This window comes from Panthera leo, chromosome A2 (assembly GCF_018350215.1).
Source record: "Panthera leo isolate Ple1 chromosome A2, P.leo_Ple1_pat1.1, whole genome shotgun sequence".
Lineage (NCBI taxonomy): Eukaryota > Metazoa > Chordata > Mammalia > Carnivora > Felidae > Panthera > Panthera leo.
Window position 1 is genome coordinate 44626951 of NC_056680.1, and position 21260 is coordinate 44648210.

Consider the following 21260-nt stretch of genomic DNA (forward strand, 5'->3'; position numbering starts at 1 on the left):
TTGCAGCTGTCCTTCCAGCAATCCCAGTCTTTCTTAACATGCTCTATATTTTGCTTCTCCCACAGCTTCACTACCTTCTAACATACTTTATAATTAAAATTTATCATATATATATATATATATATATATATATATATATATATATTTCAATTTTCCTACCTCACCTAGCTAGATGTAAATGCTGCAAATCAGATATTTGTCTGATTTGTTTATTGTTGGGTCCCAAGCCCCTAAAACCAGGTCTGACCAGTTTTAAGCACTTCATAAACATATGTTAAAGGAATTGAATAAATGAGTATGGTCTTCATCCCATTTTCTACTACAGTGACTTTGTGATGTCTGCTTGCCATAATATATTCATGCTGAATTTGGTATGATCAGGGTAGCTTCTCTTTGCTTTTATTATTGAAAAATTGTTCTCTGCACCTCAACTGAGTCAAGCTGTGAAGGCAGTAAAACACTGCATCAATTAAAATATTCCAATTAACACTAATCAGGAAGAGCAGTATTAATAACACAGCTGAACTGGGTTGTTAAAGTTTCACAGCCGCACATATCACCGTATGCACAGCATGTCAATTTCAAAACACAATTTGTGTTCCCTTTCATGAATTTTGGTAAAATAATAAAGACTTTCTTCAGAGGAGAAAAGGAAAGTGTTAAGAAAAAAAAGTGGGTCTCTATTTTAAAATACTATGGTTCTGCTCTTCGGTCAAAAATAACATTGATTTCATCATCATTATGCTTAAGAACAACATTTCATGGCATATCCACTCCATCACAGCATTGAAATAGGTTTGGAGAGCCTAAGTGTGAGATGTTATTCTTACCCTCAAGGAGCTTGCAATCTTCACTGAAAGTGTTTTGGATTCTAGACTCAGACCATTTACTTCTTTTTTTCAGCTTTATTGAAATATAATTGATACATCATTATGTAAGTTTAAGGTGTTGATTTCATACATGTATATATAGCAAAATGTGACTCCCATAGCTTTAACACCTCTGTCCCATCATATGCTTCCCATTTCTTTTTTTGCAAAGGGAACATCTAAGGTCTACTCTCTTAGAAACTTTCAACAATAGAATACTTTATTGTTAATTATAATCACCGTGCTGTATATTAGGTCCCCAGAACTTATTTGGATTGAAACTGGAGATTTGTACCCTTTAACCAGCATGTCCTCATTTCCCCCACCTTCCCCTGGTAACCACCATTCTACTTTGTTTCCACTACTTTGGCCTTTCCAAATTCCTCATATATGTGATATCAAATAGTATTTGTCTTTCTCCTACTGATTTCACTTAGCATAATCCTCCAGGGTTCATCCATGTTGTCACATGTGGCAGGATTTGCTTCTTTCTCATGACTGAATAATATTCCATGGGGTGTGTGTGTGTGTGTGTGTGTGTATGTATGTTTATCTCTACACATACATATATATATATCGCATCTTTATTCATTCATCTATAGGCAGACATTCAGGAAATTAAAATAGCATCTCAGATTGATATCTGCACCGCCATGTTTATTGGAGCATTATTCACAATAGTCAAGATACGGAAATGACCGTATCATTTACTTATTAAAAATTTAACTGTAAGGGGTGCCTGGGTGGTTCAGTCGGTTAAGCATCTGATTTTGGCTCAGGTCATGATCTCACGGTTTGTTCATGAGTTCCAGCCCCACGTCAGGCTCTATGCTGATGTGTCAGCCCCTGGAGCCTGCTTCAAATCTCTGTCTCCCTCTCTCTCTGCCCCTCCCCCACCTGCACACACTCTCTCTCTTTGTCTCTCTCTCTCTCTCTCTCTCTCAAAAATAAATAGACATTATTTTTTTTAATTTGAAGAAACCTTAACTTTGAACAAATCTCTAAACTTTTCTGAATTCCAAATATTGCCTTCTGTACAGTGCACCTAGTACCTAATGCCATCACTGTCTACTTCACAAAGATGCTTTCATAATCAGATGAATTATTATGAGTAACTTTGTTTTTAAATTTTAAAAACAAGGACTATACCAATTCATAGAGACAGAAAGCAGAAGGGTGGTTGCCAGAGGCTAGGGACAGGGGAGGGTGGGCATTGGGTGGTTATCCTAAACAGGTATAGAATTTCAGTTTTATCAGATGAAAATAGTTGTGGAAATGGATGGTGGGGACGGTAGCACAACATTAATAATGTATTAAATACCACTGAGCCGTACACTTAAAAATATTTAAGATGGGAAATTTTATGTATATTTTACCTCAATTAAAAAAAAAGATGGGGAAAAAATGTGCACACCCTAAGGAGTCCCTGTTGAAGAGCTACATTCATATGGGTATGTCGTTCAGGTGACTTGGATAATTGGGATGGCCACAAAATTCATGAAAATTCAGAAGTGAAGCAGTTTTACAAGTACTATAAAAATATAAGGAAACATCATTGGTATACTTGCTACTATTATTATTACTACTATGTCTAATAGTTTTATTGTTGCCACTGCTGTTATTACTAAACTATTACTCTTATTCCTGTCATCATCATTATCGTCTTCTTCATAATCATCATTTTACCTGGAGTGTAGCCTAGGGAATAACATTTTTCATATCATCTTTGTTTAAACTCTGTGTAAGTTACTGAATATATAACTGTGACATTTATCAAACGCCAACAAAGTGCCCAGTCCTGAGCCAGTTGCTGGGTATACATTGACAATGTCTGAAATTTATCTGTAACCCCCAAATCAGTATTCTCAGCTCCTTTATGATCATCCATGGACATGTGCAGAACAGCAAATACTTGAGTCATTCTACATACTTTCCCTGATGAAGTTGAACAAGATGATGTTCTGCCTTCAGGTTTCAGCTCATCCTATAAACAAATGTCCTTTTGGCAATCTACTTAGTGCCATGTTTTTTGCTTTTTTGTGTGTTCTTTGTTGGTAATTTCATTGTTTAAAATAGCCCAAAGTGTAGTGTTAGACTGCAGTCTAGTGTTCCTAAGTGCTAGAAGGCTGTGATGTGCTTTATGGAAAAAAAATATGCATGTTACATAAGCTTCATTCAGGCATGAGTTAGAGTGCTGTTGCGTAGAAGTTAATATTAATGAGTCGACATTATATAGTAAAGTGTATTTAAACAGAAACACATGGGGCACCTGGGTGGCTCAGTCAGTTGAATGTCTGACTTCAGCCCAGGTCATAATCTTGTGGTCTGTGAGTTCAAGCTCTGCATCGGGCTCTGTACTGACAACTTGGAGCCTGGAGCCTGCTTTGGATTCTGTGTCTCCTTCTCTCTTTGCCCCTCCTCTGCTTGCACTCTGTCTCTCTCTGTCAAAAATAAATAAACATTAAAAACATTAAACAGAAACACACATAAAACAACATATGTATTGATCATTTGATGGAAACATTGTGACTAGAGACTTAGAGAAACCTAATCATGTATTTCCTCCTAGGGACAATGGTTCAGTATTTGTCAATTCAGTGTTTGCTGCAACTTTACAGTACATAACTACCACCAATGATGAGAATTGATTATAGATACCTGATAGTGTGGTGCTATGGTTGGAAGCAAGACCTAGACTTACATGAGAATAACAGAACTTTAATACTTTCATACTTTTAAAATATATATAGGAGAATACTCATATGGCTTTGGGATAAGGAAGAGTTTTTTAAATAAGAAAATGTGAATGTGGGGTGTCTGGGTGCCTCAGCCAGTTAAGTGTCTGACTCTTGATCTTAGCTTAGTTCATGATCTCACAGCTCATGAGATAGAGCCCCACATTGGGTTCTGCATTGATGGCATGGAGCCTGATTGGCATTCTGTCCCTCCTTCTCTCTGCCTCATACCTGCTTCTATCTTCTCTCTCTCTCTCTCAAAGTAAATTAATAAACAAAAATAAATAAAAATATTAGCCATAAAGAAAAGATTAATGTATGCATAGGACTTAAAATCATCAAAAAATACCAAGAAATGAGTTGAGGGGAATCATATATGCAGAGATGATATTTGTAAAAATATAATTGAATAAGAAAGGGTCCCAAAGAAATCCAGTGAGTCAGAAACAGACGAAAATCCCATAGGTGACCAGATAAATTACATGAACTAATACTTTAAGAATCAGGAAATGTGATTGCCCCATGAAAAAAAAAATATTAGTAACCAAGGAAATGCAAGTTAGAAGTAATGAATTACCATTTCATGTACTATATTTGCAAAAATTAAAATACTGAGTGTTGGTGAGGAACAGCAGCCAGCAATGCTCATTTGGGCTGACAGGATTGAAAATTGTGTCAACCAGTTTAGAAAACAGATTGTGTAACTGTCTTCTGAATACTAAATATGAACTTTTTTGGTACTCTTGATTATATATACTGTAGACCAGAGAAACATTTGAAAATGTGATCAGAAAACATGCCCTTATAGCAAGTTAGTTAGTAATAGCCAATAAAAAAAAATACCTGTGTGTGAACAGTGGAAAGGATATATAAACTGTGGTAAATTCTTACAAAGAAGTATTAAACCACAATGAAAATGAATGAACCACAGCTATAATCACCGAAGTTGACTCTCAAAGAAATAATGTTAAACAAAAGTAGCAAGTCTCAGAGGAACACGATTCCATGTTCACACAGTACACGTTACTTTTAAGACTAACTACAGTATTTAGAAATACATATGTATCTGATAAAACCTTGAGAATAAACACAGGGTGGTAAGCAGAATAATTAGTGTGGAGGGTACAATCCTGGAGGAATTCCCAGGGTCTTCAAAGTTACTGACCATGCTCCACCTGTAAATCTGCACCTGGACTGTGCAAAAAGTCATTATACATTTGCCTTTATATGTTTAATATGTCACACAATAATAAATTTAAAATAAAAGAAAACATCAGGTTATCTGAAATTAGACAGTTGGGGTTCAAATTTGGCTATTACTTAGTACCAATATGAACTTAAGCAAATTGTTTGACTTTTCTGAGTCTCAGTTTGCTCATACGTGAAAGGGACTATTTTAGTACCCACCTCATGATATTGTTAAAAAGAAGTACCAAACTTCAAACTTAACAAGAAGGATGTGAGCATTACTGTCATCACTTGAATCTCAGAATTCCTCAGCAAAGATCCAAAGTACCTTCATTAACTCACAAACTCACCAATTACACACACACACACACACACACACACACACACACACACACACACACACTTCAGGGACATTTAAAAAGTCTCTATCCTTTGTCCTGTTCTGTAGCATACTGATAACTATGGCTTCAGCTACAGTCTTTAAAGAAGTCTGTGGAAATTGAGTCCCAGAGTGAGGTTTGATGTGTGGAGTTTCTTGGTTCAGAAGAGCAACAGGGGTCATGCTGGAATCTTCTGGAAACTCTAGCAGAAAAGTTATGAGGCAGAGACACACCCAGAAATGTTGGAATGGAAATGACCTTGGAAGTAACCTTGCAAAGATGGAAAGATGACATAGCAGTGCTGGCGTGCATGATGAGCCTGTAGTTGGATATGAGCTGGTCTCATATTTTTTTAAAAATGAGAGCACTAGTGATTTCAATGGTTCATGCAGTCTGGAACATGCTTCATGCTAGAGCTCTCATAAGAACCCACCATCACCTTGCAGTAGAATGAAGTGCCCTGCACTGCCTATGTGCGTTGACCTGCATTAAAGAAAGTGGGGAGAATGAACAAGCCTGCATTGGGGAAGGAGAGGAAGCAGGTCATTGGTGCTGACGTAAATTAAACCCAAGATCCAAGTCTCTTGGTTCCCATACGCTGGGGTTCATCATCTGTGCAAATGGAATGTTGACTGAATGATTTACCCCCAGCAAAAAGTACTTCCTTTCATCTCCCATGGAACCTTCTCTCTACCACTCTACAACACTGATTACTTCCTTTATACCTTGTATTGGAGCTATTTATGTGCTTGTCTAATAGAGATTGTAAACTTCTCTTTTAATGTTTTAGTGTTTATTTTTGAGAGAGAGAGAGAGAGAGAGAGAGAGAGAGAGAGAGACAGAGCATACGCAGGGGAAGAGAGAGAGAGAGACATGGAATCTGTAGTATGCTCCAGGCTCTGAGCTGTCCACATGGAGCCTGACGTGGGGCTTGAACTCATGAACCATAAGATCAGGACCTCAGCCAAAGTCAGATGCTTAACCGACTGACCCACGCAGGCATGCCAGATTGTAAACTTCTTGAGGTCAGGGACCTTGTTTGATTTATCTTCATACTCTCCAGACCATCTACCACATATGACACCATAAATAATACAAATGGGGGAAAGGGAGGAAGGAAGGAGTGATGAGGGAAGGAGCTCAGACTGAAGAAAGGATGGTATTATGGACTGAATGTTTATGTCTCCCCAAAATTAATATGTTGAAATCTTAGTGCCCAGTGTGATGGTATTAAAAGGTGGAGCCTCTGGGAGGTGATGAGGCCATGGTCTTGAGGGTGGATCTCCCATGAATGAGATGAGTGCCCTTTTGAGAAAAGACAGGGAGGGCTTCCTGTCTCTCCATTCACCACCACGTGAGGATACAGTGAGGAGACAGTCATTTGCAAACCAGGAGGCAGACCTTCACCAGACACCAGATCTGCCAGCAACTTAATCTTGGACTTCCCAGTCTCCAGAACTGTGAGAAATAAATGTTGTTTAAGCCACCCAGTCTGTGGTGTATTTGTTGTAGCAGCCCAAACACTAAGGCTGTAAGATCTCCCCAGCTCTGAAATTCTCTGGCTCTGTAAGATTTCTGAGGCAGGAAACAGTAACGCTCTCTTAAAGCAGCACATAAATTATCACAGTACTGGTTTGGTGATCGTCTGCCTTTAGGAAATCAGGGTATATTTAGTATGCCTGCTCATTTGTTTCTGCCATTTCTTCAGTTATTTAGAGTTATTTTGAGTTTTATGTTTGTTTTTGCTGGGGAACTGTATTAAACTTTTAGATGCAAAATGAAAATATTTATTAGGCTCCTCAGATGTTACCTGAACTAAGGTGACTTTAACTGCAGTTCTAAATAAGAAAGTACAAAACTATATCAAGACTGCTGTGTCACTTAGCACTACTTTGCACCCTTCCTGGCATTCTCTGTGGGGGCCCAGAGCTGAGTTGGCAGAAGGAGAGTGATTTATTCCTGCACATTTGGAAGTAGAAGGGAAGTAAATAGATTCTACTTTTACATGATCTTCCTCTTTTAAAGGTTAATACCAATATTCCCTATCCTATTTTTTCTGTTTTTCTTTGTTTTCCTGCCCTTAATTTTTTATAGCCCTTATCATCATCAAAGATACTGAGTATGGTTTATTTATTTTGTTAATGGTCATTCTATCCATGTTAGCCTCTTTGCGAAGAGATTTTTGTTTTGTTTTGTTTTGTTTTGTTATTCACTAATACATCCCCTGTGCCTTTAACGGTAGCTGACATATAAGAAGTGCTCATTGTAGGCATATTATAGGTATTGATTGAATCTGTATTAGTTCTCATCTCCCTCAACAGTGCATTTAAAAGCAAGGGGCTTGAGTGATGACATTTCCAAAAAGTGACAGGTTTACCACACTGCAGCCTTATCTCTGATTTCTCCCAGAAAATAAGAGCAGTGAAACAGCATCCATAGCAAAGTCTAAGTAGATGATGAATAAACACATAGCTTGCATGCATATTTGATGATAGTTTTATTTTCAAAACTGTAATGAGATAAAAATATATGGTTGAAGTTGCCAAAGCAACTTAAATTCAACATAAATAACTGCTGCTCTTCATCTGGGAATTTCATTTATATACAGAACTTTTTTTTATGTCCTTAAAAATTTTTAAGTGGTATACTAGATACAGCTTATGCAGCATCTAGTACCCCAAGGAATGTTTTTACTCAAAGAAGGGAAACGAAAAGGGCAGAGAAATATCCTCTTTGAGCCGGTGATGCAACAAACCTGTTACTTCTAACAGCTTTGATTTCCCAAAAATAACTAGATGGCAAAGGGTGTCCAATTTCTTAGGAGCAGTGAATATAAGAAGGCTGGCATTTTTCTTTATGAGTCACCATTCACTCTTTTATTGGGTCAAAAATCCAAAACTGAGAATGTGGTGAGGACTCTTCGATTTGCTTTCAAAGCAAAACTTTATTGCAAAGCCTAAGAGTGTCAGGAAATACTGATAAAGTATGCCTCTCCCTTTGAGGTTAACAATCAGTGTAATTTCTTCTCAAGCTTCTTGGGAAAAGAAATTCCTACTTTTTTGGATACAAATAAGAGAATGTTTAAATATGAAAGCACCTACCTAGTTTGATTTTTAAGGAGGAAGTGAGCAACTGCCCCTCCTAGAGATGGTACCCACTTCCACTTAGTGGTAGGCGAGCTTGAAGGTGAACTCAGTCCTCGGGCTTGTATACTTAAAAGGTTAACAAAGTTAAAGATGTGGAATGAAAAAGTTTGAGATGAAAAGATTTCTTTCACTTTAAGGCATGGTGCTTCACGACCAGTTGTATGGATGGTAGATTTGTGGTCTCTAGGGTTTGCTCGTGATCTGTGGCCTATATATCTCCATTTAGTAATATGTTCCCAAGGTTTTTCCTATAGATTACTGACTTCACAGTGGCTTCCCGATGCATGCCTTTTCAGCATTTCTTCAGAGAATATTTATTCTAGCGTTACTTGAATATATCTGATTTGCCCTCTAGGATTGCCCGTTTTTTGAGAAGACTGGTACAATGAATTACAACTTGCTAATTTTAATTTTCAGAGGGGAGAAGAAAAGGCTATGAAGTAAAAATACAAAATGAAGAATCATGTTTCTTTCTGTCAAAACTGTAATGATCATAAGTCTATCAAATTACAGAATTCTCACACTAGATGAAAAACAGATAATTGTATGATATATCACTGACTAGCTGATAGCCCTGATCACAAATAACAGACCCATGCAATTTGCATGATGTTTGATATTTTCATTATCTCAGGCATTTCCTGAGCCTCAGGGGTCAGTGGATGGGAGGGTATTTCTTATACCAAGTAATGAACTTATTTCATATGCTGATTGTATTTCAGTCTTAGTCAGTGGATCTGTGAGCTTTTATATTAAGGCGTGGTAGGTGGCTTAACTCCTTGATTAGAGACGTAGTCTTAAAGGTACCATCCACAGCATCCCTGGCCATCGAGCACCCATAGGTCTGTTTGTAACATGACCCTGTGTCATGTGGACAAATACAAGAAAGTTCACTTTAGGCCATCAAGTCTTGTTGACTCAGTGTTGTCCTGAGGAAGGGGATTGATGCTCAACAAATGCTAATTATGTACCTAAAATGTATCAAACACTGTTTTGGGCACTGTGCTGCAAACTGATAAAGACTGAAAAGATTGCTGCCCCAGTGAATCTTCATCTTGGGGCAGGGAGTGGTGGGTAGGGGAGACAATAAACCAAATAGCATAGAAGCAAATAGTCTTTACAGATGGTGGTGACAATTGCTATGTGAGACATAATAAAGAGGTGAAGTGATGGAGAGTAACCAGAGCCAGGTGATGGTCTCCTTGAGATAAAGCCTCAGAGAAGGCTACTCTGGGGAAGTGACATTTGAAATGAGTCCTGAATATGGGAATGATGAGCCAAAAGATGAGTCGAGTGCGTTCCAAAGGGAACAGCAAATATGAAGGTCTTAAAACAGGGTTACCTTTAAAGTGTTTAAAGAACCGAAAGCAAAACATGTTTATTATGTTTAAGGAAGGTGAAAAATACAGGAAATGACACTGGCGACATAGGCAGGGACCTATGTAGAGGTCCTTGGTAGAGTACAGTGAAGATTCCATATTTTATTCTAAAATGTACTAAGCGAAATCCTTTTCTGAAACCTTTGTTTCTGTTTCTGTTGTATAAACATGAAACCAACGATAGGGAATGCAGCTGCCTAACCATTAACACTCCTGAGTCAGGATGATATGCGAAAAGAGATGAGCTCCTGTAGAGAAAAATGCTGGTAATAATAGCTTGTATTTTAGAACACCTGTCTCCAAAGGAGAACAACATTATTTATGATGCCATATCGCACTAATCGCAGTAACCTTGTGATTTAGATAGGTACAGGTTTTTATGGAATACATGAAGAAACTCAAACATTTTAAATCGAGTTGTTCTTTGACTTCTTAAGTAGCACAAAGGTCTAGATAAAATAGTATATGCCCCCCCCAAAAAAAATGAAGAGAAAAAAACTAATATGAGAAATAAAAAGAGCTACCAGGAGAGTCATACACTTAGAGCACAAAGGACAGCAAAGCAACCTTTATTTTCTTGAAAAGTCAAGAAAATAATAGAAGAGGGGTGAAAAAATGTGCACTTTAAATAGTCAACTACACAATCAACAAGTATGGTTTCATCTTTTAAATTGAATTCTATGTAGAAAAGAGGCTAAAAACATACATTTTTGGATTAGGTAAACCTGGATTTTAATTCATTCTCTTCCTTATAGTAGGCCTTTGATCTTGATTGTTAACTTTTTCTTTGTATAAAATAGGATTAGTGATAATACTTCCTAAAGTTGTTGGAAGGATTAAATGAAAGAATACATGGAAAGTGAGAAATTGAGTTCTTTATGGAAGCCAGTTAAAACTAGCATTCCTTTTTTTTTTTAATTTGCTAAATAGTATTTACAAAATGATTAATTTCCCAAACAATCCACAGAAGCCTGCTTAACACATAACAACACATTTTAAGCTCTTTCCTAGGTTTTGTGGCTGGAAACAGAAAATGACGCAGTAATGTGGTATAAGAGAAAGAGGAGCCTAACCTCCCCTTTTGCAAAATGCAAGATTGCTGACCCCAGGCAAATTTGTCTTTGGCAATCTCTACACACCTTTTCTCATCCTATTTTTCAGGTCATTAATCCCTTCTTGAGCTTTCTAAGCCCTATTCTACCTTCCCCATTACTTCATAGATAACATTTTCTTTTGTTTCTTTTTTGGCTAATCAAAACTCCCATTCAAAGAATCCCTACTGCTCTTATTTACTTAAGAGGAAGCAATCTGATTGGATTAATTTGCCCTTCACTGTAAATGACTACTGGCAAGGCAATGCACTTGCAGCCATTTATGTTTTTAAAATGTAATTTTTGCAATTCCAAAATAATCCCTAAATTATAGAGTTTTCATCTGACATGAGTAAAAAGGGTAGAAAAAAAATTCAGACATTTGGAGGGAGAACATTGTGCAGTCACAGTCACCATCTGGGAGAGCTCCCACTGGCTCTTCCTTTGTACTTGGAAATAAGTGCTCTAAGAATTTTCATAGGGTTGTCCATAGTAGCAGCATTAGGGACAATGAAAGAACAAGGTCGTAAGTCAGTTCTATGAATGAGTCATTTGTAAATTGAGTGTACATTAGCTTAGAAATATTAATAAAGCCCTTTGTTATCTATACAAAGATATCCAGGAAAGAGATTTGCTTTACTTTGCAATGTCAGACTACCGCCTAGCATCAGGTTCTGGTCCCTTAGTTTAGGGACCAACAAATTGGGATATTTAATATCAGATGTTTAGCATAGACAAAGGTTTTTGTTTCGTTTTGTTTTACTTAGTTGTTAGAAAGATAAGATAGCTGACATGAATACTTGGAACAGAAAAGGAACTCAAAAAATATTTGCTGAAGACTGAATAAGCAAATGGAAAAGTTAATGACATAAGGAAAAGTAAGATACTGACAAACATACCTGTCAATATTTTATAATCATATATATATATATATACACACACACACATATATATGTATATATATGTATATATATACATATATATGTGTGTGTGTGTATATATATATATATATATATATATATATATACATACATATTTCAGTTTCCATTTATACCCATCTGTTTACAACTAGTATGCAGTGTGAACTTATCAATTTTAAGTTCAATGAGTAAATTTATGTAATCAGTAAATAATAAAATGTTTCATAATTTATTTCTGTTTTGAAACATGTTTGCATACTTTGTAGAAGATAAACCTACATCCTACTTTAGTGTTTTATGAAAATGCTACCACATTTACATTAAAAAGTGGTACAAGCTCTCTGAGACCATATCATCATAGGTTCTTAAGGAAAATTTTCTGAATCCTTTATATGTGAGTATATCTTAATTTTAAGTCATATAAAGACTATAGTTCACACACTGGAAAGGATAAGGTAGCTGGCTTACTTCAGCTCCTATTCAGACTTGAAAACACAATTAAGATGAACAAAAATAGATGTATTTTAAGTCCTATTAGCATTTTTTGCCATGGTAGGATTGACTTGACCACTCTGGTGTTACTTTTTCTGGTGGAAATTTAGACTCACAAGCTTTTCCCCAGTAAGTCACTTTCTGTATGGTTTCCTTAGATGCCAAGAAATGATAATGATAATGTTAACATTTATGGGCTACTGACTTTGGATCAGACAGTATGTTAAATGCTTTATATGCGTGATCTTAATCTTCAAAGAGCTCTATGAGATAGAGATTTTTGTCCTAATATTAGAAATGATGAAAGTGAGGTTCTAGGAGATTAAATAACTCACCTACATTGTACAGCAAGAAAATAAGAGTACCAGATTTGTACTCAGGTTCTTCTGACTACAAAACCAGCATGTTAAACCATTATGCAAGTCTTCATCTTGTTATGTATTCTCACTGGGAAACCCAGTCACCTATGCCAGTTGTACTAATGGCTTCTCCCTTCTTCCTGAGTGGAAAGAATGTGACAAATGTGGCTTGCAATTCCTAAGGTTTTATAAATTTAGACTTATTTTCAGTATGAGTCTCTAGAATTCAAGAAACCATGCAAATGTGCATCCACAAATGCATACACTCAGGAAACAAATGGCAGATTCAAGACCTAATTTTAAATATGCTACATGATAATCAATTTTTAAAATTATGCTCCAAAAATACTCCTTAAAAAAACAAACGGTACAATCATCATTATGAAAATCATATTCATAACAAATGTATTGCTTGACCATTTTTCCAAGTTGGTATTGATTTCCTTATTGATCGCTACTTTCAAAATTGGAGGAAGCAATAACAAAGGATACTGGTGATAGAAATTTCTTGTTCTAAGGCCACCCTGTAAGAATTAATAGAATCCAGGCTTACCCAAATAAGGAAAAACTGAATTGGTGTTTTTTAGCAAGTAGTAAATAATACATGCATTAAAAATACATGCATTACTTGCATGGTTTACTGTATCATTCTTCCTCTCCCCTTTTCTCCTGCCTCTTTGTGGATTCTTAACAAACCATGATGTGTGTTATGATCCCATTAACATCTTCTAGACATTTTAAAACTAAACTTATACTCTTTTCTGGGTGGTCCCACCCTGTGAATGGCTTCAGCTCTTCAGTGTTCAGTGGGTCATGGGTAGTCCCTTAGTGTTGGCCTACATGAGTTACTTTTTCTCACTTACTGTTACTTCTCAAAAAAATATATTGGTCCCTCTGGATGTTTTCTCTAGAGTACCTCCAGATATTTGTTGGAAGGTATCTTTTCCTTTCCTCTAAACATTTAATAACTTTACAGACAGGAAATATATGTAGATTTTCCCCCCTCGCTCTCTGATTTACTCTGTAGTTTGAATTATAAGTATTTTCATATATTAAGACATTTTATTATTTATCGCATATTGCAGCTTTAAGACCTTTGTATGCTTTTACTCCCACAGGAATTTAAATGGAACTCATTTCCTCCATGCACTCAATACACATTCCAAGTTCCATAGCGTATTTTCTAATCTCATTTAAAAATGAAATGCTGATATTACATTCCATAGCAGAATAAAGGACAATTGTTTCCACAGGAAAATATGATATGAAAACACATCTGCCACAAAATTGTGCATCATTTAGCATATGATTTCTAGAAAAATTTATGTAAAATGCTGATGAATGAAATCAACACCGAAAAGTATAGCCATTTATTTTTTAAATGTCTACGAATCACATGTCAGTAAACCATATACAGAGTTGGAAAAATAAGCTGTTGTGAAAAACCACAATACATGGATATTAATTCCTTGTCATACATATACGTCGTTTATTCAACCATATCTTTAGTAATTGACTACATTGTTCAGCTACCTTTTGTTAACAATTCAGCGAGCATGCTTCTTAATAGAGTTGTTTCTGATTGTTTTCTCCTCATTCAATTTCATCCTTTTTACCTACTGTTTAAAATCCCTACATTTAGTACTCACCCACAAGGAAAAGCAAAGAAATAGAAGATTTGGAACGAAATGTACCTACTCATTGCTTTGTGCATTGAAATGTGGATTTTCCTGCATAATCACTAAAGAGCTTACAATTCATTCAAAGATTTTTATTTTTGTCACTAAGCTGTTGAGTAACTAGTTTGAATGTTCTTTTTCACTAGCTTCCACTAAATCAGTGGGGAAGCCATAGACTCTGGTGTTTGAGACCAGTAGCTTTAAAAGGAGACAGATATAAATTTGTATTTTTCTGACCACTTCCTGGGTGGTGAAGATGATACTGAACCTCTCTGAACTTCACTTATATCACCTCCAAGTTGGAAATTTAAACTGTGAGGGAATAAATGAGATCTATATGAAAAGCACTTGGCACATGGTATGACCTCAATACATTTTGCAGGTAGATGCTATTATTGCTATTAGGTCAATGGTCATGGTAACAGAGCATTATCCATAATATACTCTTACTATCTTATAAAGTCTGTTGCCTATGATCATTACCCAGTACCAAGGCTTTGGAAATAAAGTGACTCTAAAATAATAATATGTGCAGGACTATTGCTGACACAGGCCTAGCCATGAGTACACAAGGTTCAAAAAATACCCATTCACACACATAGTTCTTTGATTTGTATAGTTACCACACTGTTAGTAATTAGGATCTGGATGGATAGTTGTATCTGAAAAGACCAGTTTTGGACATGGAATTTTTCCTTAAACATGTGCATAAGTATAGTGTCCTTTGTTTATCAGTAGCTATAGCTCTCTAGAATTCTCTCTAGAATTCATTTACTATTGGGAACACTCTTATAAATAGAATGATTGGATTATGACCTGCCACTGTATAACAACATTCTTTAGTGGACAGAACAAATACATTGAACACCAGATTTGTAGCACAATCTTTGTGTTTGGCCTTGTGCTTTTCGAGTACTCTCTCATTTAATCTTTGCCCATGACTCTTACTTTAAAACAAAGCACATTTATTTGCATTTATTTATGAGAAAATGAAGACTTGCCCAAGGTCAGTTACACAGCTAATACATGGCAGTGTTGATTTCAAAGTCAAATCTGTCCAAATGCAGTCTTTTTACTCACTATGTAAGTAGGGTTTGCCATCTGGAATTTGTATCAACTAACTACTAAGAAATATGTCTAAATATTTTCGCAAATACCAGATTAGTTTGATATATTCTGACTGCCCGAACCTTGTAGAACTGCATGAATTCATAAACTGAAAAGGAAGAAACAGGAATCCAGTTTTTCAAGCTCATTAAGGACAATTAAAGATCATTTAAGCACATTACATGTGCTTCTCATTTTTTTTTCCCCATTTCTAAATGCCTCTCCTCTAATCAGAACCATGGTGGACTTTGCCTAAATAAGACTTGACCTCTATTACCTACTAGCCCTTAAATTTTTATGCAACTCTGGTATTGCGATGGGATGTTTGTACAAAAACTTAGATGACGTATTCTAAGAACCTGTATGCAGAAGTGACAATTCAGAATGATTCACTGTCACTTTTAGGGATGATGGTTTATAATATTAAACATTTTCCATAATAAAGTTTTTAAAATCTCTCGTTTAATCTTTTTTGAAGGCTTCTCCGACCATTTCCTTGGAAGAAAATAACATGTCTTAGCCTTACCTGATGCTCATTGGATTAAAAGAATTTTATTACAACAGAAATGTTATTCAAGTTAGAGTATTTTTGTGTATTGTACTCAGTATGTCCTCCAGGTGTCCTGGTTCACACCTCAGCTCTGTCAGTCTTTGGCTTCCTGTGATTAGGTGTTATCTGTCAGTCCTGCCCACTATACTCTCGGGTCCCTACAGGGTAGGTGCTGTGTTCTCACAGTGTCTATATCAAAGTCTGACAACCAAGTGATGTATAATGAAATTTTTATAAGTACTTAGTTGAAGAAAATAATGTATGCTTTTAAAATTTGCATAATTCCAGAAGTTGGTAATGAAGATATGTATGTGTCTAAATTTTCTTTAATATCCTGACCTCTCCTTAAAGTCAAACCTAGTTATAGAAGCATCCCGTTTGGGTTTTTTTGTTTTTTGGTTTTTTGTTTGTTTTTTTTTTTTGACTGCAGGAAGTCTGTCCACTTTATCCCCCTAGCTTCATAACTTACTCATGTAACCTTTAACAAACCTCATGGTGCCTCTCTTTTCTAGACTATAAAATGGAGACATTAATGGTAATTAATCCATATAATTGTTGTTAGAATCGCTTCAGATAATCATCATGAAATACTTGCCAAAATGGCCAGCATGTAGGAAATGGTCAATAAATATTACTGATCTCCAGTGTGCACAGCTTGCCGCCCTGCAGAACATACTTGTTTTGGAATAATCTTCAAATCCAATAAGAGGTTGTGAAATCAAATGTTTTAGACAACAAAAAATGAAATGGCACTTAAAATACTTCTTGTTGAGAGGGTTTACATTTGGGAGGACAGGAAAAAATATTTTTTTAAACAGTAATATGTCTGTCACTTTATTAGACATTTTTTACATTAACTCATTTTTATTGGCAACTGCTTGTTCGCTGACTCAAACTGTGATCTTTGGGTTTGTAATGTCTTATCTTTCTAACTATAGCTGACCTCCTTGACAGAAGGGAGCTTTTTTTTTTTTCAAAACAGAATCTTGGACAGTACTTTATAAATATTTAAAAATATACACGTACTTTGAAACAATTATGTATATGTGCACATGTCTATTTGTATATTGTATATAATGTGTGTGCATATCCAGAGAGAGTCCTGTTCTAGTTACATATGTAGAGGGACATGTATAATTGCATATAATAGAATGGTTTGTGAAGTGAATAGGATTGATTATCAGATATTATGAATGTCGTTCCTGATAATATTTAATTACAAAAAGATGTTGGGCAAGTCACTTAACTTCATTAAACCTTGGTTTCTTCATTTAGATATGCACCATCTAATAGGATTTCCTGCATTGATTTGAATGTTCTATTTCTCTGCTGTCCAATATGGTAACCACTAGCTAGCTACATGTGGCTGTTGAACTCAAAATGTAGCTAGTGTGGCTGAGAAACTGAATTATACATTTTATTTAATTTTATGTGTTTTAAATATAAATAGACACATGTAACAGGTAGCTCCATTACAGTATACAGAATCAAGGATGACAGGACAATATCATGTGAAAAGAAGCTACACTGAATTTCCTTGATATGGGTGATACAATTACTGTTTCTCAGCAGAAGACTGTCCTCTTTTGAAATACTTAAATTCTCTCATATTATCTTAGGCCTTTACAATTTAAACTCTTTTTCCTTATCTTTCTTAACAGATCTTGAAAACTTTAAAACAAGAACAAGAAGCACTGTGTCTGTCCGACAAGGTCAGGGGATGGTACTACTATGTGGCCCACCAGCCCATTCAGGAGGTAAACTATAAGTGCACTGAAATGTGCACACTTTTCACTTCACTTGCTGCTATTTTGTTGTTGTTGTTGCTTTTTCTCCCCTTGGCACTAGCTAAAGGAAAAGTGTCATTTGCAGAGATTCTCTGTGTCAAGGAAGAATCATTGTCAATGCCTCCCATAATTAAGATAGGAAAATACCAGATTCTGCAAATGTTCCAACCCAGTGCTATTTAGCTGGCACAAGGGGAAACACACCTGAGTCAATTGAAATAAGAATCCTGTTGCTTAGTAAGGCAATGTAGGTAAAACTACCCATGCTTTCTCCAACTCAATTGGTTTCAAAGATGGCCTTGCTTTATTTTGTCCTGTTTTTTTGGCTAGGGAAAGGATCACATCCAGAACCCAAGTCCTCTGACCACAGACTCCAAGGTCACTTTGTAAAGACTCATAATGTCTACATCAGTTAGGAATTCATTTGATGTGTTTTTAAGTTTATTTTTTTCAAGTTTTGTTTAATTTCCACCTAGTTAACATATAGTGTAATAGTTAGTTTCAGGTGTAGAATTTAATGATTCATCCTTACAACACCCAGTGTTCATCCCAACAAGTGTCCTCCTTAAGTAAATAAGTAAAAAGTAAATAAGTAAAGATAAATAAATAAGTAAGTAAATAAATAAAGAGTAGGGAATTTGTTTGACTGCAAATAACTGAAAACCCAGCTAACACAAACTTCAACAGGCTTTGTGTTGTTCTTACACACATTTCCAAAGGTATGTATTCTCAAGCTAGCACCACTTCCTGAGGATGTCTTCCAGGATGCAAGTCCTTTCTCGCATCCTTCTCTGAGGTCCTTAACAGGTGAATGGCAAGGGTAGCAAGTGTGCAGTCCAGACAGGCAGAAATGGGAATAGGCAAGAACAAAAGTCCCAAGTCTCCCTCTCAGTTTGCATTTGTATTATGAAAGGTTTGCTTTGCCAGAAGACTTTTACCTACATGTCACTGGTCAGCTACAGTGGCAAGAGAGATGGAAAAATCAAGTATTTTGTACAGATAAATTTGATGGCCCTGAAAAAAATTGTAATTTTGTAAATAGGGAAACTATGGAACTTGCAGTGTCTGCTAAAAGGACCAACGATAACTGAAAGGCAAATCTGACTTCTCATAAGGGGCACAGCAGTGTGGAGGCTTAATATATAATGCTGTCTATTAGGATTCCTCTAAAGTTGTGGTAACAAGATTGATAAACTCTGTTCTTGGGAATTCTGGCTCAAAGTTGAATTTGCTATCTGCTATCCTTGTTATTATCTTAATTTTCTCTTTGGCTTAACGCATGATGAAAAGACAAAAAAATTAAACTGAGAATTTAAAAACATCCTTCTATTTTTGTCCTGTGTTCTGAAGTTGTAACTTTTCATTTCTCATCTAAAGCCCCAGCTAACCTTTGCAGCAGGAAATAACAATTAGCAAGATAGCTGAAAAGACTCGTACTTCTAATACGATGGGTGTTAAAAGCACATGGAGGAGGCCTCCCTGAATCTAAACTGTGGACATGGAATTATTCAGGGTTCTGGGTTTGGAAGACTGGCAGAGAATCCAGGTTAAATTTCAGTAGTTTGTATTCTGAGAAATAGGTTTACTTCTTAGGACTTGAGTTTTCCCTTCAAATTAGCACCAGAATAATAAAATTTGGAGTCCTGACATGAGGTCCAGCCCTAGCTCTGTTTCAAATCATTATTTGATATTGAGCAATTTTGTTTTAATTTTTCATATCACACTCTTATCTATAGAAAGATGAGATCAAAGGAAATCTTTCCGATCGCTTTTAGTTCTATCATTACATGGTAATAACTCAATAAGTTTAAACATGTTTATTAACTAGGCTTGCATTGTTGAATTCTGTCATTTATACAAAGAAATCAATTAACTGGACCTATATTTAGGTAAAGTGAAATTCACTCAGACTGACTTTTCTCTTCTTGCTATAAAATCTGATCAAGGGGCGCCTGGGTGGCTCAGTCAGTTAAGCGGCCGACTTCGGCTCAGGTCATAATCTCACAGCCCATGAGTTCGAGCCCCGTGTCGGGCTCTGTGCTGACAGCTCAGAGCCTGGGGCCTGTTTCGGATTCTGTGTCTCCCTCTCTCTGACCCTCCCCCGTTCATGCTCTGTCTCTCTCTGTCTCAAAAATAAATAAACATAAAAAAAATTTTTTTAAATAAAATCTGATCAAAATAAGAATGGAAGGTTTTGCTAATTTCTTCTGCAGTCTACGTTCATAGCACTAAACTTTCGTAACATGGCAGCAATTCCAAAAATTAATCTTGTAGGCTTATTAAGAAAAACAGTACCCCACTCCTCCCTGGCATAATGGTATCTTTGGGAAAGTCAAAGCACCTGAAGTGTTGCTGTGCTGCTACACAGTGAGACACCTGAATATTTTCCCCTTCCCACTGAGAAATATATTAAAAATTTTCATAGACATCCCCTGAAATGTGCTTGTCTCTGCTGGCAGCAGTCAGCAGCTCTGAAATCCGGTTTTTTTGAGCTGTGCTGACATTCCTGACAGTCTTGATGGTGAAAGACAAGGAAATAAATATTCTCATTATGGGCTTTATTAGAAACCGCGTGCTCAGTAACACTGTGGGCAAGGCAGGCAAGGCAAGGAAATTTGCAAGAACGCAAAGAGGATCTTGAAAGTTGTAAGGGAGTATCTCAGACAGCCATCAGTTTGGGGCAGTGGAGTCACTGATGATCTGATGAAATACCCCCAGTTGTCAAAGCCCTCCAGTGCAAACTGTATAGCAGGGGTTCTCTCGTTGCTTCTCCAGACAGTGTTTCACCTGAAAGCTGGCAAAATCACCATGAGCCACTGGATATACCGAGCATTTTAGACCCAGCATATGGTATCCCAGTTTAATTTGTAACAGATCATGCAGAGGGAAGGAAATGAGTCAGCCTTTTATTGTATCAATGGGATACTGAGTAATGGCATGAAATCCATTGTAAAGGATGCTGCATGTCCTGTTTCAAAAGCTGTGAGGTGTCAGACTTTCTTAGGGTAACATAGAAATGAGCAACAATTAATCTATTTTGAAAAGCATTTCAAACAGCAGGTATTTCCAGGACTCTATCAATCACTACATGTACCACCTTTGTTGTCTTTTGGTTAATAGATACAAATTCAGTTGTGATGTCATTCCATAGATTCTACTATTCAGTTTTAGCACAAACACCAAACTGTGGAAATCACTGTAATGGACTCTGGTTGTCCGTGATGTCCCTTCATATTAGAAATAGAGTTTATTGAGATCCAGAATTTTCACCTGGCTTTCCATCACCTCCAAGGTCATTTGGCACCAGGAATTCAGGATCCTTAACCATGCTCTCATTAAGTAGGAATATCACTGAGGTACTTTGAGATTCTTCTTACCAGCGTACTAAAATTGTATTATTCATCAGTGAATTCCTCCCAAACTGTTCAGGGAGGTTTTTGTTCTCACCTTCCTTTTTGTATGTGTCACCAAGATCCTTGCTACTCAAAATTTGGTCCATGTACCAGCAGCATCTGCCTTACATGGAAGCTTGTCAAAAAGACCATTTCAGGCTCCACCCATGGCCTACTGAATCAGAA

The 21260-nt window shown here is 36.4% G+C and overlaps 1 protein-coding gene across 7 annotated transcripts in view; it reads left to right on the top strand.

The window, feature by feature from the left end:
• CNTN4 (contactin 4) overlaps positions 1-21260 on the top strand; it is an 893585-nt gene that overhangs the window by 647661 nt on the left and 224664 nt on the right. For all 7 annotated transcript variants that reach the window (XM_042929999.1, XM_042929997.1, XM_042929996.1 and 4 more), the window contains one exon: positions 17557-17652. In XM_042929999.1, the coding sequence (XP_042785933.1) occupies positions 17557-17652 (96 nt within the window). The remainder of the gene's footprint in view (positions 1-17556; positions 17653-21260) is intronic.